Below are 17,370 nucleotides of genomic sequence, written 5' to 3'. Positions count from 1 at the left end.
GTTGTGTCTTTTGTAAAGGAAAGGATATTTTTATTAACACCAGCCCAGACTATGGAATAACTCAAAGTAACAACAAAATACTCCAAGCCATTACTGAAAGATTCTCAGATCACAAGTAATAAAATTGTTAGGGTGTTAGATTAAAGCGGGAGAGGTTGTGGGTTTCCGATGGATGACCAACCAGGTTCTTTAACTGCCTGAAGAGCAAAGGTCTTTCCTCCCTATTATTATAATATACAGATTGTTTCCTTAATCTATTATTTCCTCACAGTCATAAATGTGAAATGCTCGTCATCATCATCATCATCATCATCATCATCTTTAGGCAGGGTGCGTTCATCACAAGCTGAGTTTTACAGAATGGCCCTGCTAAAAAATAATAAATAAACAAAATACTAAAAATAAAGTACGAAATAGAAGCTCTAAAACATATTGTACACGACGTGAAAAACCATAAAAAGCTGTAGGCGAAAGGAGTTACAGAGCTAGTTCTCGTAGTTCCTTAATTTTGTTAATAGACCTTAATAGCGATTTAATGTCATGAAAGTCACGGTCCAAATTGTTAAAATCGTTCGCAGTTGCCTGGTAGGTGAAATTTTGTTTAGTAGCGTTAGAGCCAGTTAAGTGGAATTTGTAAACCTGTGGTGTGATGTAATGGTGAAATTTTCTTTTCGTTATCAAATATCCCTCACAGAAAATGTAAATTGAAGGACTGGGGGCATAAAAGGCGTATGTCTAATCTTAGGTTGATTTTGAAGAATATGCAACCAGACTCAGTGTAAATAATTGGCCTGAGTTTCTTGCATGACCTGTTGTAGGTCGTATGCCAAAAGTGAGGGCTATTCTGAGAAAACAGAAGAAACGTTGCTGTCAAATTTTAGGTTTTTCCTGTCCCGTTCCCTTTGCACCCGTTTTTGATATGCAGCCTACGACAGTTCATTGAAAAACATTGCGCACAGCCACTTGCCCCTCAGAATTTGGTCATATTTTCGATAAAAACCAAAACTCAATCTAAAATTGCTCCAAGCTCTTGAATTTAGGCTCAATTTCCTCCACTCTCTCGAGTCCGGTCTTTGTTCCTCCCCGAGAAAGCTCTTTAGAGGAGGGGTGCCGGCTCATTTTTTGACGAGCGGCGGCGGGTTATCGAGCCTATGTTGACTTCGTCCTATTCATTGTAATTGTAGGGCACTTACAGCAGTCACGGAGTGGAAATTGTGATGGTTACCTATAATGTAGCAGACCAAAAAATGATAGGCACCAAGATAACGGTACGTGCCAAGTACATTTCTACAGTGAATAGTCTTGATAGCAGGGAACAGCCATTGACGATAGCTGTTACAAGTCACGGTCGAAACATGTCTTTAAAACTAAACTGATAGTGTTGTGTTTTTCTTCAAAGTTATAACTTATTTCCACAGTAAGGTAGGTTTCGTTTTTTTTTTTTTAACACAAATTTTGAAAGTGATGCGCGTTTTACTGTTGTACATAAAATGTATCTAAGAAACTGAAAATTCCTTTAATAAAAGCTTCAGGTGTAGGCAAACTAAAGTTTGAGTTCTATCAAACTTGTATATCTCATGTTACGTAAGGCTCACTTGCGGACATGCATTCGCCCATTGGTGAATCTTGTATTGTCAAATACAACAGTCCTGTGGGCAGAGGTAACCCAATAACCACGACCTTGCATATCAACAGGGAGACCCCAATGTTCCAATGGATCAGGTGACCTTTGAAGTTGACTTGAGAAGGCCTGTGATTGAAGACACACCGATCCCTGAGGGAGAGCTACGGCAGTTTGAGCTACCTCAAGTGTATGAAGCAAGATATACAAACTTTCCACGAGGTTATCAGGCTAGGTGAGTGCCTTACCTGTTGTGGTTGTTTTGCACCTAATCTTGTGTTCATGATACCCCTGTTTACAGCCGTATAATCTGGGCCTTCTTTCAAATACACAGTTCATTTTTTTTTTTCAATGTCTCTTTCAGTACTAGATGATTTCTCCAAAACGCTGTTACTTTCACATTGATTTCCGGTTCTTCAAAGAGCGAATAACTTTATCCACTAAATAGGCCTATCCACCTGAGAAAACTGCTATCCACCGAATAGTTACCCAGTCGATAAAAAGTCGTTTCACAAAGCCTGGATAGTGCAATGAGTTAGTATCAACCGGAGAGTAATCCGCTTTCCGGTCCGTTGCCATGGTGAAAATCAGTCACTTTTCACATGAAAGATGGTATGATAAGAAAAGGGCGGAAAATGTGAAGCCTGAACTTCGAACAACTGGAAGACGCAAGTGGAGTAAAATTTATCCGCCTCTTCACTACACTGTAATCCGTCACGCGTGCCTTGTTGTATTTGTTTTTCTCCCAGTCTGGGCAGTTTTCACGTCTGGTTTGCATTTCAACTCTTTCTCAGTGCGTCTATCCTTTAGTTCATAAACGAAACGTTAGAGTAATCTGAGATGCTGGGGGTGGAAGGTGGGGTGGGTTGCTTCCTAATATACTGTCAGCTGTTCAGATATGTATATTACATAGATTTTGTAATTTGTATGAAATTGCGTACAATTTTGTTTTCGGCTCTGAAAAAGGGTACGGCTTCTACAGACGAGACCTTATAACATATTGATGGATCCTTGTCTTCTCCCCAAAAAATTAATAATAATAATAATAATAATAATAATAATAATAATAATAATAATAATAATAATAATAATAATAATAATAATAATAAATTAAAAAAAAGAAACAGAAAAATATCAACCAAATAACATCACTTCATCAGAAACTCACAAGGGAGTTAAACAAATTCCAAGTTACCGCCTCAGATTTGCGAACTTCAGGTATGAAGTTTTAAACAGATGTAGATTTTATGGGCCAGGTCCAAAAACGGGTATCCCAAATGGTATATTTTTGTCTGAAATGGGGTCAGTGTTTGGTAATACCTGGCCGCGCGCCTCGACGAAAACTTCGAGTAAGACACGATTGTTTTTTGTTTGAACTCGTATTATTTTATAATGAAGTGGAAGGAATTTTATAGAAAGCGTAAAAACGGCTTTAAGCACAAACAACTCAATTCTCTGATTCGATCTGACGAAGGGCTAACGCTCGAAACCTCAGCACTTGAATCCCTTTACGGTGGCCATTTTACCTTTATTAACTCTGTTGATAAAACCACACTCGTTTTTACTCCTCAGCGACGCAGCACCACAGTTTCTTTAGAAACCAACCCCCTTAAACCAATATTTATTGTTGAACCTGTTAGCCCCTTCGTAAAGGGCAATCCAGGTATTATGTCTATGTTCCGTTTTAATCTGGTGGTCTCCTGTTCAACCTGTTTGCCTATAGATATCATGGCGTTGGACAGATTGCTAGCCACGGATTCGTGTCCCGTCGGATGACTCCAGGTCACTTTGTTCTGTTTAATGATGACTTGTTTGGTTTCCTGTGGCTTGAGCTGATGGCGTTTAGTGTGTACAGTAGAGCAACTGAGCCTTACCTACGTTGAAATTGCCCACTCACGCTGCTTAACTAGACAATCTCTAAACAAAGTGCCGTGTGCGGTGACAGACCGGCTTTCAGTTGACTGTTGTATTACCTAAATCAAAGTATAAAGCCACGAGTAAAATAAAAGACAAAATGGGGATTTCAGTGGCACATCCACAGAGTGGCTCTTCGGCCGCTGTTTCCGGGTCGAATTGGAGTTTGGAAAGGTTGGTTTTTGTGTAGGAATGGAAAAGAACCCGGAGAAAAACCTTCGGAGCGGGGACGAGAACCAACAAAGTTTCTGGCTAAGGACCCTCACTGTCAGGAGCAACCTCCCGAGCTGGACTCGGTGAAGCGCTTCAAATTGGAACCATTTATTTTGATTATTACTTAGATTAAGATTTGTCCTGAGCCCTTTTGAATTGCGCTATTTTATTTTAGGCACCACACTCAACTCGCGAACTGTCAGGTAAGGATCTTCCAAGTAACATATGTAGATGAAAGTACCGTGGAGAAATTACCGTTATCGGTAGCTACATGATCGTCATCACAAAAAATTTCTAAGCCTTGGCAATCTTGTTTTAAATTGTTGCTGAAATTAGTGAACTTGAAACGTTCAATTAACAATTTAAAACAACAGAGTTTAGCTGAAACAAAAGGGAATTGCTTTCCATAATAACCATTTGTAACCTATTTGTATTTAAATTTTGACGTAGGCCAGGCAACGAAAAACCATATCTACCGCTAGAAAAAAAGAGCATCTTAAAGTTAGCAAAAAAGCTACGTTTGAGTCTTTTCCCTTAAAATAGCAAAGATGTAGTTCGGTAAATTCAGGAATTTTGCAGACGTTTGTACAAACGTGTGCAAAAATTCCTGAATTTACCGAACTGCATGTTCGCTCTTTTAAAGGGAGGGGTTCAGCGCATGTGCATGAATCTAAATGCTTTTTTCCCTTTCTTATCAACTTTATGGCCTTAAAAATACCACTCACATGGACTTCAGTAATCACAGTCTATAATTAGTCCAAGCAAAATGACTGATGACCAAAATTCACAGAAAATACTTGTGGATTGTACTCATTTTGTCGATATTGAATTTAGCGTTGACCCGTAGGATTTATTTATTCCACAGGCTTGGGTCATAGCGAGCAAAGGCGAAAAAGTATTTTGATTTATGGACATGCGCTGAACTGCGAACCCCTCCCTTTAAGGGAAAAGACTCTGAAACTTGGCCTTTGGACTGATTTTAAGGTTACTTGGCGTACATCAAAATTACCGTGACAAAGGAGAATAATTGCTTTAGAATACACTCGATAATAGGATACCATGCAAATTATCGGAAGAAAAACAAAGGAAAGTGGAAATGTAGGTTTTGCAACGGAATATTGGGTCATATTCCTTGAGTAGTGAAGGGACTAATCATATGGCTGAAATCAGTAATATTCTGTGGTGATCATCAAAACAGACATGGTCACTCTCAACAAATATTTGGTTTTACGTTTTGGGTTTTCGCCTGCAAAAAGCATTTTTTTAGACGTTATGAAGAATAAGCTATAATAAGTTTTGTTTAGTGATTTCACAGGAAGGACTTGAAAAAATGGCCAATTTTTCCAATTTGCAATGCATTTGCGTCCTGATCATCCGCAGCCAAAGATAATTTATTCTAGTTTCTGTGCACTAGTAGGGTTATTGTTAACAAAACTGGCTGAACCATTAGTTTAACTTTTCCATCGATACAAATATATTTTCTAAAAATGGGTGACACTTACTATACTATACTATACTATACTATACTATACTATACTATACTATACTATACTATACTATACTATACTATACTATACTATACTATACTGTACTATACTATACTATACTATACTATACTTAACAATTATTCCACGAGCGCGCGTTGGATATGAGATGATAGATAGCCAACGAGGCGCGTAGGGCCGAGTTGGCTATAATCATCTCATATCCAACAAGCGCGAGTGGAATAATTGTTTTATTAAAAACAACCAAGAAGTATTGCTAGATCTTACTAATTTCGCTGTGCAAGAACGACCAGAAGGCAATTTAATGGTCCCCATTTCTCGGCCATGGTATAATTGCTCATATACCATGGCCGCTAAGCCAATCAAATCCCTCGAATTGCATTATACAATGATGCAGTTTTTAATAATTATCAATTATTCCACAAGCCCGCGTTGGATATGAGATGATCAATAGCCAACGAGGCGCGTGGCGCCGAGTTGGCTATATATAATCATCTCATATACAACAAGCGCGAGTGGAATAATTGTTTTATTAAAAACAATCAAGAAATATTGCTAGATTTTGCTCATTTCGCTTTGCAAGAACAATAAGAAGACAATTTAATGTTTGCCATTTCTCGGGCATGGTATAATGGCTCATATACCGTGGCCGCTAAGCCAATCAAATCCCTGGAATCGCATTATACAATGATCCAGTTTTTAATACTATACTATACTATACTATACTATACTATACTATACTATACTATACTATACTATACTATACTATAGGTGAAACTGCCCCTTTACATTCTAGTAAGAGAGTATAAGGAAGTAAGTAAATAGATGTATCCAACGGCTTATTTCGGTGGATATCTGTTCGGTGGCCTTAATCGCCTCAGAAATTCGGATTTAAATAAAGGAACATTTCACAGTCTAACACTGTGTAACATGACTTTCGACACATACCTCATATGAAAAGAAAAACCAGTTATCCCGAGCAGGAATCGAACCCACGTCTCTCCAGACGCTAGTCTGGCGTGATGACCACTACACCATCGACGCAACCACGCTGGCAACGTGGCAACTTTCGATGTGAGTAGAATCATCCACAGGCCATTCCACACGTTTTCTTTTGGAGGTTCGATTCCTGCTCGGGACAACATGCTTTTCTTTTCATGTGAGGTGTGTGTCAAGAGTCATGTTACACAGTGTTAGACTGTGAAATGTTTATTTATTCGTCACTTGTACTTAAGCTTTCCCGGCTTCGAAATACCATCTGATGTCAAATTCGGATTTAGTCGAAAGAAAATCTCCAGTTTTTTCCGGCAAAATATTGGCTAAAAATTTCGTACCACAGGAAAACTAGTTCGTTTAGTTTTCAGAGAGGCAAATAGGTCGTTAAGAGTGGGAATAAGGTCAGCTAGCATTTTCGTAAAGCCATAAAACAGCTCTTAAATTCGGGGAATAAGATTCCATTCCCTAAAACTTTCTGAGTAGATTCAGTTGAATTAGCTTACACAAATACGACCTTAAAAGGCCACCAAAAAACGACACAGGAGACAACTTTTGAATTATGTTCTCGTTGGATGCTCCTGAAGTAAAGTCGGCTTTATTTTCTGAGTGTAGTGAGTTTCAATAACGTTGTTTTGCAGCATAAATTAAAACGCAAATCAGCTGTTTTTGTTTTTTTTTGCACAGTTTCTTCGTGACATGAAAAAGTGGGTTTCAATAACGCTTTCCCAGTTCTAAACTAACTGCATGATTTTTTCTTCGCTACATAATTTCAATATAAGCCTCAATAATACTCTTTATCTTGCCATTGTTACATACTGGCCGGTTAAACGAAAGTCTTCTACAGAAAAACGGTGGAGCAAACGACCAGAATTACCATGGAAACAACTTAAAGCGCGCTAGTTTGTATAATACTTAACAATTATTCCACGAGCGTGCGTTGGATATGAGATGATAGATAACCAACGAGACGCATGTTATACCCAACAAGCGCGAGTGGAATAATTGTTTATGAAAGACAATCAAGAAATATTACTAGACCTTGCTGATTTTGCTTTGCAAGAACAACCAGAAGACAATTTAGTGGTCGTTATATCTCGGAAGCCGTTATTCCATGGCCGTTAAGCCAATCAAATCCCTGGAATTGCATTATACAATGACCCAGTTTTAATAATACGTATTAAGAGCTACTGACACACTCAAAAAAACAAAAACATTAAACTAAAAGTGTTTGGCGTCTGATCAGTGTTCAGAACATGTTTTACGTTTACTTGTGTTACTTTATTAGTGTCACAGTTCGGGGCCTTTCATCTGTAGGCCTGTTGTTTACTTTACCATGATGTACCCCATAGCGGGGTATGCATCTTGCACCCATCGCCCTTCACTTCCTTTGACCCATAGTCCCCTGTTCATACAACCGGAATAATAACTGCCAAATGCGATGAAGGTACCACACTCGGAACAAAAATTACCATCATTAGCGTAGATTCCAATTCTTATTGGTAAGCTGCTAGCACACGCTGGGTTGAACCCTTCACTGTCGCAATACGGCTCTAATGAAGCCGAATCGCCAAACAACGTTTTCCAAGTATCGCGACCAAGCAATGTCGGGCGGTGTGTACCATCAGCTACCAGCGAGAACAGAGAGTTGGCGGTTTTATTGATGACAATAAACCTGTTTTGATTTTGAAATTTCGTTCCAAGGCAGATCTTTGTAAAACTTGTGCGCCAGTAGCTTGCCAACTTCGTCTCTTCAAAGTCGAATCCAGTTTTTCCGCCATCAAGGTTGAAGGTATTCTTGTCAGTCCAGAGTGGGGAGATGGACTTGAAAGTGTCCTGCCAAATAAAAAGAATAAATAATTAATTAAAACCCCATGTATTTTCGTTGCTTTAAAATGTTCTTCACTTGTCTCAAAAAACAGAGTGTGTAAGTGCTCGGTAGCGTTGTTAAACTTTCCTGTGTTCTCATGAAATAGCTAGTACAGTTTAAAACTGTTGTTGTTGTTGTTTTTTGGAAATGAAACTGAGGATACGTTTTGAGGGTTTTTTTTTTTTTAATTCAAAGAAGTATTTATTTATGAGCCCTCACCCTGAGAGAATATAAAAGGCCTAAAGGAAAAAAAAAACGGCAGCAGCTCCTCTTTACAATCATCATTATCGTCATCGTCGTCATCATCATCATCACCACCGTCATCAAACAAATGCCCACCCATTTTTGCAAGCCAATAGAAGTATCAGTACCAATCAGACCGAAACACCTCAACAAAAGTCAATGAATAGTTCTCAAAATACAAAGGCATCGAAATGGAAATCATGCGAAAATGGAGAATGAGAACGGAGACGGTTGCAATTGCCATAGATGTCCCTAGCGCATCAACGAGCTGCAAAAAAACTACCCTTCTAGCAATGGCACTCATACTAAGAAGGTATCTGTCTATTTCTTGATTCATTGAAATAATCCTCTGTAGTACTGAACCCAGGACCAAGGATTGGGCCCGGTCCTAGAGGAACACAAGAGGCAATTCATAAAAGCAATAACGTTCATCATCATCTTCATGACACTGGTAGGTAGGTTCTGTTACTTTGAAAATCTTGAGGCAGCCCGCTGAACCGTGGCCACCTGCCAAAATTTCTCTCTCCCTCTCTCTTTTTTTTTTTTTTAGAAGTTTCTTCTTCTTAAAGTACTGCCATTTAAAGTGGCCGACCGGCAAATTCCACAAACGTCGATGTCCGCATTTATCAATAATCCTGTGACTTGACAACTCCATACCTTTTGTACGTACGCCTGAACAATGCGTCGTTCCTATTTCCCGTGTTTATACCAGATGACGGGAGCGGGGATGGCGCAGTGGTGACGAGCACTCGCCTTCCACCAATGCCGGTGGCCCGGGTTCAGTTCCTAGACTCGGTGTCATACATGGGTTAAGTTTATTTTTGGTTCTCGTCCTTGCTCGGAGAGGCTTTTCTCCGGATACTCCGGTTTTCCCCTCTCCTCAGAAACCAACACTTCCAAATTTCAATTCGATCTGGATTATTATCAAACATTTATCATGAGCCTCTGGCTCGGGAGATTGCGCAAGCACTCCCCGTGTTATTGACATGAAATAAATTACTTTACTTTTACTTTAGTTTACTTCAGTATAAATAGGGCCACTATCTTCGTGTGTGAATGTTAATATTAGAGCTGCGCTTTATTGAATGGATGGGTCGTTAATGGCTTGTCTATGACTAAAGTAGAACTACCTTTGAACCATCAATTTTCATGACCATTGTCCACGGTCCCGGTCCACAGTCGCCCAAATCGCTAAAGTGACAGTACATAAACTGCTCCCCGGCATCCGTCTGGATTGGGTACGCTTTGTTTTCTAATTTCCCGCTGAATGATATAAACGTAGTATATTTATAGTCCATAATCCACAGATACTTTTCTTAATCTTATAAAAAAAATATATCTAAATGAACAGAGTGACGCCTCCTGGAAAATAATTCCGGAGCAAGCCGTAAACCTATATGGCGGTCTTTCGTTTTTAACAAATTGTCATTTTGATATTAATCTACTCGACCTATAAAATCTCCCTCCCTTCTATCATGTTGTACTGAAATTTAAACTCTTAAAGGGAACCTCTCCTCTGACAACAAACTGACGGTAAATTGTCGGAAATAAAAGTAGAAGTAACATTCAAGTGTGCTAAAAATTTGATATGATTATCGCCTATTTTCGATTTTAAATTTCCTGGGCGCCGCCATGTTGGATTTTATGACGTCATATGGTTGCCGTTATTGTTAGTAAGCGAAAAATGTTTTGTGTGAAACCACAGGGAGTCACAAATTGCGCGAACTGACATTCTACTTTGGTTTTATTTACAAAATTCAGGTTTGCACGACAAGTCGGCTGAAATTTATTTCCGGTCTCGCGCAATTTGTGACTAAACAGGGAGCGATGACTGTCCATAGCTGTCGCGCAAAAACATCTTTGCGAGGTAGGGAGAGGCGACATTTCGCTCGTGATGGCGCGTAAATCTGTGACGTCTGCGCCAAGGTAACTGGCCGCAGCTGTTGCGAAAAAATACACCGAGCAAAACTACGAAAACGGAGCTAAAATGCTGGCTCAAAATTGTTTCTTCTTGGGATTCTGACAGGTAAGTGTGTTCCCAAATTTATCCAGCTTTCATTTGATACGAATTTAGTTGCAAAGCGGCGAACAAGTCGAACGTTCAAAGCTATTTTGCTGAGTGTGTTCAAATTGTTTCGCGAAAAAGTTGCCTCCCTTGTCAATATATATAGTAAAGTCAGCAGAGCTTAGATCCGCTCGCGCACAACCCAGTACACGACATTAGTGCTGTCGCGTAAATTTTATGCAAATGAGCACTATAGAGAACCACAAGAAACGAACAACGTAAGTCAATAATTTATTAATTTATTTCTTTTTCACAACTTTTGTGGACTCCCTGTAGTGAAACAATAGAGCAACCATATTACGTCATGAAATCCAAAATGGCGGCGCCCGGGAAATTTATATTGGTAATTGAACTGAGTGGAGTGCAATTTGGTCTGAAATCATACGCGTGATTTCAAAATCAAACGAGCGCGCAGCGCGAGTTTGATTTGAAATCACAAGTATGATTTCAGACCAAAATTGCACGACACGAAGTTCAATTACCACTTAATTACATCCATTTGAAATCACAGAGTATCATTGTCAATATTAATATTCTATTTGTGTTAGTTCATTTCCATTTTGATGGGCTAAAGAAAGGATGCAATTTAGAGCAAAAAATGGTGCAATTTGGGAATAAATTGCACCATTTTGGACCAATCAGATTCCAAGGATCACCAGTGATTTCAAAATGGATGTAATTAAAAATGAAAAAAGGGCGATAATCAAATTATGTTTTGTCCGACACAAAAATATTATTTCCATGTCTTGCAACTAAATTTAAAATTAGATTATATTTTCAACGAGTTAACGTTAATTTATTTCAAGAGTGGAGGTTTCCTTTAACTGCCTGTGATGAAAAATCCCCAGAAAATGAGATAATTTGGAACAACTTTAACATCTTAGAAGACCGAAAATCTATATTTTATAACGCTTGGTTCAAAAAGGATTGTACAAGTCAAAGACTTGGTAAACGAAAATCGTGACTTTTTATCTTTAGCTGACTTTAAACGAAAATTCAATGTCGATACACCATTCACCTTATACTACAGTCTCATCAGAGCTATTCTGATCAGATGGAAAAATTTAATACGAAATGCAGATCAAGCTCCACTCCTGTGACCTCGACGTCAGCAATAACCCTCTCCACTCGAATTGCATATAATGCTATTCTTTCCAAAAGTTTCGCTGCCCCAACAAACGAAAATAGAATCCTGAACTACGGGTTTACTAAAGAAAATGTTCATAATGTTTACTAACTCCCTTTCCTTGTCACAAAAGGAGCAAAGCATGCTACCAACCCGCGGCGCCAGCTCATTTCGCGCTGGCCTAGTAGACGACGAGTCTTGCCCGCCGTGCAATTCCGAGAAACAATCGCTTGCACATATGCTTTATAATTGCAGGGTATTGTCGCTCTTTTGGAAACATTTTATTCAATGGTGGCTCGAAAATTTCTTGAAAAAATAATTTTATCCGAAGACGTGATTTTATTCGGCTGGCACCAGAAAGCAAGTAATAACGGAGTGCTCAATTATATTCTTTTTATCACCAAATATCATATTTTCGCAACGAGTGTCTGCAATGACAGGCTGAGCTTTGAACGCTTTCTTTTACGCCTAAAAAACAAACTAGACGTTCTACGTATAATAGCCACAGCGAGCAAATCGCTTCTTTATTTTGAAATCCCTTGGGCATCCCTTACTAGAGACTTTGATATCTTGATAGCTTAATTTTGTAATCTAGTTTTTTTTTTGGCAAGTATCGTCTCATTGTAATCTATTTTACCCCTATGTTAAGTAGACGCTTGTATTCTTTATTTAAGTGATTTGTATCCTGTACTATTTTTTTGTGCTACCTAGTGTTGTTAATAATGTAGCATAGTAAGTATTGTTAGTACTGTAAATATTGTAATTATTGTAAATGGTATGTTACACCCCTTGCACCTTAATCTCAGGGGTCTGAATTACTGTTAGCAAGGGAATACCCTGCGGTGGACTAGCATCGGGCGAAAATTGCAATAGTCTAACTGCTTGATTGGAATACATGTGACCGTAGGTGACTTTACTCTTTAACTGACCCACGCCTTTTGTTGGTCTGTGGTTTAAAAAGAATATCATGCAAAACAAGCACGAAAGTTAGAAATTTTACTACACATACCTGCTTTTTTCATGTAACTCTTTGCATGATGTCACTTTGACTGAAATTTAAAGGAGAGGCTTAAAATATGGCTGAGATAAAGCATTACAAATACAGCTTGGTACATAGAGTACCCAATTTCTGTATCTTTCAATTTTTTTGAAGACCAGTAAGGACATGTTGGTTTTTAGTATAATGTTCAAAGATGATTAGCATTATTTTCACCGCAGCCGCCAGCTCTCATTCGAAATGCTAGGGTTTCAAAGCTTATTAAGTGAATCCACATTTGTTTCGTCGGCAAGTAGTTTAGAGGGTAATTTTGGATGATACTTTTCCATATTATTTGCACCTCGTCACAAGCTGAGGATATTTAGATCTAGAACAAGCGAATTAAGCCAAATTACTAAGTGGCTTTAACATCGAAAAAAGTTAAAGAAATGGTTTGCGAGACGCTAAAAAAATTGAAAATAAAAAAAAGGAATTGTGAACCATCTATCAGGTCGAATAATTGATGGCATTTTCACTCATCCAGACGATTTCTATGAGCAACCGTGCTGTTAGCAACAACTATACCCAACATCGTCTTTTTTGCATTGGTACTTTTTTATTGCGAAGTAAGTGGTAAATTTGTACTCGGTCTACATAGGAACCTCTCCAAGAGCAGCATTTTGAAAGTTGTTTTTCATGACAAGCCCAATTTTTTGCACCCTGTGAGGAGAGCTTCTTAATTCTCAAAAGAAAACTTTTAACTTAGCCTCGCTTTCATAATGAGGTTCACAGCAACTCGGAAATGGCCTATTTTTCCCAGTTCGAAATCAACCTCATTCCCAGGGTTTCTCCTCTTCCCGTCCCTTGGAACGAGGTTGGCCCGAAATTACAATTTCGAGACGCAAACCTACTTGAAAATTGGACATCAGCTATCAAATCATCACTTACGAAATTCACAGTTTCTGCCGGAATAACTTTGTGTACAAGAACAGTTATATTCGTCTGTCTCGTGAAGCGCTTTGCAGGTTCCACCATTCTCGCAGGGAAAACTTTCACAAGGACTCTGGGAATCAAATAAGAAGCCATGTTTTAAACTTTTATACACTGAGTATATCTGAATAGGTGTAACTAGTGTTAATATTTAAACTTTTCCAGGTGGTCAGTAGTGTCTCAACTAAGTGTAACACAGCGGTCAGCAGTTTCATTTTAAAGCTGACCTCGTAGCTCAGTTGGTTAGAGCGCTGGTGTTCAACACCAGATGTCGTGGGTTCAAATCCCGCCGAGGTCATAGATTTTTTTTTAACCTTGGCAAACCAAATTTCATTCACAGGGCTAGCAAGCTCAGAGAAAAGTAGGACAGAAGTCCTCACTTTGGCACTCCAATAAAATAATTTCATTTCATTTCTAGAGGTTACATTATATTTACAAGAGAGCGCACCCCATGTGCGACTTTTGTGTACGGCTTGAATATGTCAAATTGCGATCTTAGAGGCATCGCGAACTGAGCAAGGAACTGAAAGCGATTGCGCTCTTAACCTCATTCTCAGGGACCACGTTCGCTTTGATTAGCGCCCATCCATGTCGAAAAAAGTGCGTACGTGAGTATTTATTGGCGCGTGTAAATTATTAAACAAAATGCTTGCCCCCCTCTGCGGTGCAGTTTTCATATTAGTTATGGGCAAATTATTGTCAAAGTTATAAAAATTACGGTTTTGTCGGAGTTTTTGTACTGTTCCCGTTTCATGCCTACCTCCATTAGTGCAAAACTCCAGCTATACAGCAGCCTATATGCAGTGCATGGAAAACAAATTCTATCGCGTAAAAGTTTGATCAGTCACAGCGTTTCAACTAACGATTTTCAAGTTTGCACCACCTGCAAAAATGTGTTCGTTTTTTTTTTTTTTTTTTTTTTCTTTAATGGCCATTCTTGAGAGATTTCTTTCGCATTTTCATCAATCAGTAAAAGTTATAACAACTAAAGAAAATAAGTTTTTAAATTCAGGTGCTAACTATCTTCGAAAATGGAAAAATTCTTAAATTGTTGCTGGGCTTTGAGAATGACAGGGTTTAGAAACGAAGGTTAACTTAATCTGCTCTCCTTGTATGAAATTGAGTACCTACCTTTGGAATTTAACGCTCTAACATTACCTATGCGCAATTTTTATACACAGTAGCTGTCATTACTCACCAAAATGCTGTAATGATGGAAGGAATGATTTGCTTGGAACTTTTCAGGCGCACTGTACTTGTCTGTAGGGAGCAGCTCGCACGTTACATTTCCATCTGCTCGAGGAAACGCACCAACGTTTGTGGAAAAACATCGGTCGTTCTTTAGGCAATCCAGTAAACAATGTTTTCCAGTTTGGACCGAGGTGCCTTTGAGTTTTGGAACAAGAAGCGCGTGGAATAAATGATCTTTGAAGAGGGCAGACTTTAACTTGTTGTTTGGTTGGCGATTAAGGCTAGCAGCTCCGTCACAAAAGCCTTGATCCAAAATATGAAACGTAAAGTAAAGGAAACTACTGGCTGATAAAATTACGAAAAATTTCATTTTTTGACAAGTTTTAAAATCTCACGGTAAAAAAATAACGGTAAAAAAACCTTGCTGATTAAGTTTTAACATGTGCAGGTTAACCTTATGAGACACTTTGGATTCGACCTCAACATAAATTTTTAATAGGATTCTCTCTGAAATTTGCTGATAGACTACGTCTCAGGTTAAGTGTTCTTAAGTTAAATACAATACGTTTGAAATTTCAATGTTTACATGACTATGATCCTGCCAGGGATCATTCTTAAAAATGTTGGGTGTGTAGCCAGGCATGTTAGAAGAATTAAAAAGTTAAAAAGTTGACACTGGCTAAAAATATATATACTGGACGTTTCGGCCACTGCTGTTGCCTTCTTCAGCAAAGATAAAAATGCAAACATCTAACGGCGTCCTGCTTGGAATATGTACACGATGTGTGATAAATAAATAAATCACACCTCGACGGAATTTCAAAGTGTACCCCAAGTCAAGGAGATCACAAGCTGATAAAATCGAGAAACGATTCAGTTTAACAGTCGCACTGTAGTAACGTATGCGGCACTTCACAAGTTTTTCGTGACATTAATTTTTAATACATTTCAAAACAAAACTGCAATTTACAAGCATTATGAAGACAGTGACGGGTACTTTTTGTATATTTATGATCGCAAACATTTAAGAACGACTCTCTCTGTTCAATTTCATATTCAAATTCAATTTTCATCCAAAAAATAGATTTCGCTGATAACTTCTCCACCAACTTCTCTCTGCAACTAGGTAACAAATATGAAATACGAATGGAGAAATTAAACTTTTCTTAAATTTTCTGATTTGAACTTTTCACACCCCGGGCTGTGCTCGTAACCCGCTGACGAGATTGGAATTTTGCGTGACTTGCAGCTGTTAGTTCTGGAGAATAGAAATCATTCAAAACCTCCTAATTCGGTAGTTATAAACGATGACCTTTCAGGTAAATGATATGATGAATTGCAATCATAAGCTTTAGAACTTATGATAGCAATTCGTCATGTTATTAACATGAAGGGTTTATAATCAGCGAATTGTGAGGTTCTGAATGATCTCTATTCTCCAGGACTAACAGGTGCAAGTCTTGAAAATTCAGGATCTCGCCACTGGGTTTCGACAATATTTAATGTCCATGCAGCATGTGAGCGTGACGTTTGCTATAACTTAAGGACGGTGCCCCATTTGCTACTAAGCAGTCGTTCTGTGCATCTCCGAATGGTCCGAGGAACTCTGATCTAGCAACAGAACAGGAACGTCAGTTGACAACGGCGCGCGCATCAAGAATGCCCATATTTACAGTGGAACCTCTCCTCACGGAGACCTCTATAATACGGACACCTCTCTATTACGGACAGTTCACTTGGTCCCTGAGGGACCGAAATCCATATAAAGCCTACTTCTCTAAAACGGACACTTCTATAATCCGGACAACTATTCCTGTCCCCTTGGTGTCCGTAATAAAGAGGTTTGACTGTAGTCGAAATAGACCCTTCCATTTTTTCCCCGTTACTCGGTTTCTCGTTACTTCGTTACTCTGTTTAGTAACACCCTGGCGAATCACACTTCTGGGTTATTTGCACAAGTGGATTTGTTTTCCAGGAGTCGGACGCCGTTGAAAATGATAGAAACATTGCAAACTGAGTGCAAGTTGTAATTAATGCGCGGAGTTTTTTGCTTGCGACCGCAGGACTGTTTGTACAATCCTCTCGAAGTCTCGATCTATCACGGTCGAAGTGTCACGTTCGATGGATGGGTTACCTGATAAGTTTGGCACACAAGTTAATATTCTTGCTGACGACGAAGATATTAGGTTTTACAACCAGGGTTTTTTTTGTAAGCTTTCACTGATATTCACTGATATTTCACGATGTCAGCCTATTCCACGGCGTGAAATCAACCATGACCTTTTCAAGGCGTGAAATGTAAAATACGATGGAGATGTGACTTTTCATAGTTTTCCCCAAAAAGCATTCCTGTGGAGTAAGGAGAGCCGGCGATGGCGCATAATATGACCCGTCTGTAACCATGGTAATTGGGTGTAGTAGTAGCAAAAAAAAAAAAAAAAAAAACCCTTCACCTGCCAAAAAGGAACTAAGGGCCTCTTCATATGAGCCCGGTCGACCGGGCTGGTTCGGTTTTCGAGATCTCGCCTCGCCACTATTTTTTCAACCAAAATTTCGATGTGTTCATATGAGAAGGCGGGCTGGCCCGGTTACCGAGATCTCGGTAACCGAGCTGGAAATTTTTTCCCATATGAACACTCCAGCCCGGATACCGCGGGACTGTT

The 17,370-nt window shown here is 39.0% G+C and overlaps 2 protein-coding genes across 3 annotated transcripts in view; one reads left to right on the top strand and one right to left on the bottom strand.

The window, feature by feature from the left end:
• LOC146480319 (F-box only protein 31-like) overlaps positions 1-17,370 on the top strand; it is a 44,184-nt gene that overhangs the window by 6,474 nt on the left and 20,340 nt on the right. Inside the window, exons 8-10 of one of the 2 annotated variants that reach the window (XM_085109468.1) lie at positions 1,185-1,268; positions 1,696-1,856; positions 3,345-9,369. In XM_085109468.1, coding sequence (XP_084965594.1) covers positions 1,185-1,268; positions 1,696-1,856; positions 3,345-3,504 — 405 coding nt within the window. In that variant the 3' untranslated portion in view covers positions 3,505-9,369. Of the gene's footprint in view, positions 1-1,184; positions 1,269-1,695; positions 1,857-3,344; positions 9,370-17,370 lie in introns of those variants that run through there. The other variant, XM_085109470.1, reaches the window with a different exon arrangement.
• Positions 11,251-17,078, bottom strand: LOC146480322 (coagulation factor X-like). The gene is made up of 4 exons (XM_085109467.1): positions 15,538-17,078; positions 14,715-15,382; positions 13,475-13,589; positions 11,251-12,599 (listed from the first exon to the last, which is right to left on the bottom strand). Exons 2-4 carry the CDS (start codon positions 15,075-15,077, stop codon positions 12,550-12,552), a joined length of 528 nt encoding a protein of 175 aa, XP_084965593.1. The 5' UTR covers positions 15,078-15,382; positions 15,538-17,078; the 3' UTR covers positions 11,251-12,549.

The sequence above is a fragment of the Pavona decussata genome, unplaced genomic scaffold, assembly GCF_977016875.1.
Source record: "Pavona decussata unplaced genomic scaffold, jaPavDecu1.1 SCAFFOLD_53, whole genome shotgun sequence".
In the NCBI taxonomy this organism is placed as follows: Eukaryota; Metazoa; Cnidaria; class Anthozoa; order Scleractinia; family Agariciidae; genus Pavona; species Pavona decussata.
The sequence above is the reverse complement of the archived record's forward strand: the minus strand, read 5'-3'. Positions and strand labels throughout refer to the sequence as shown.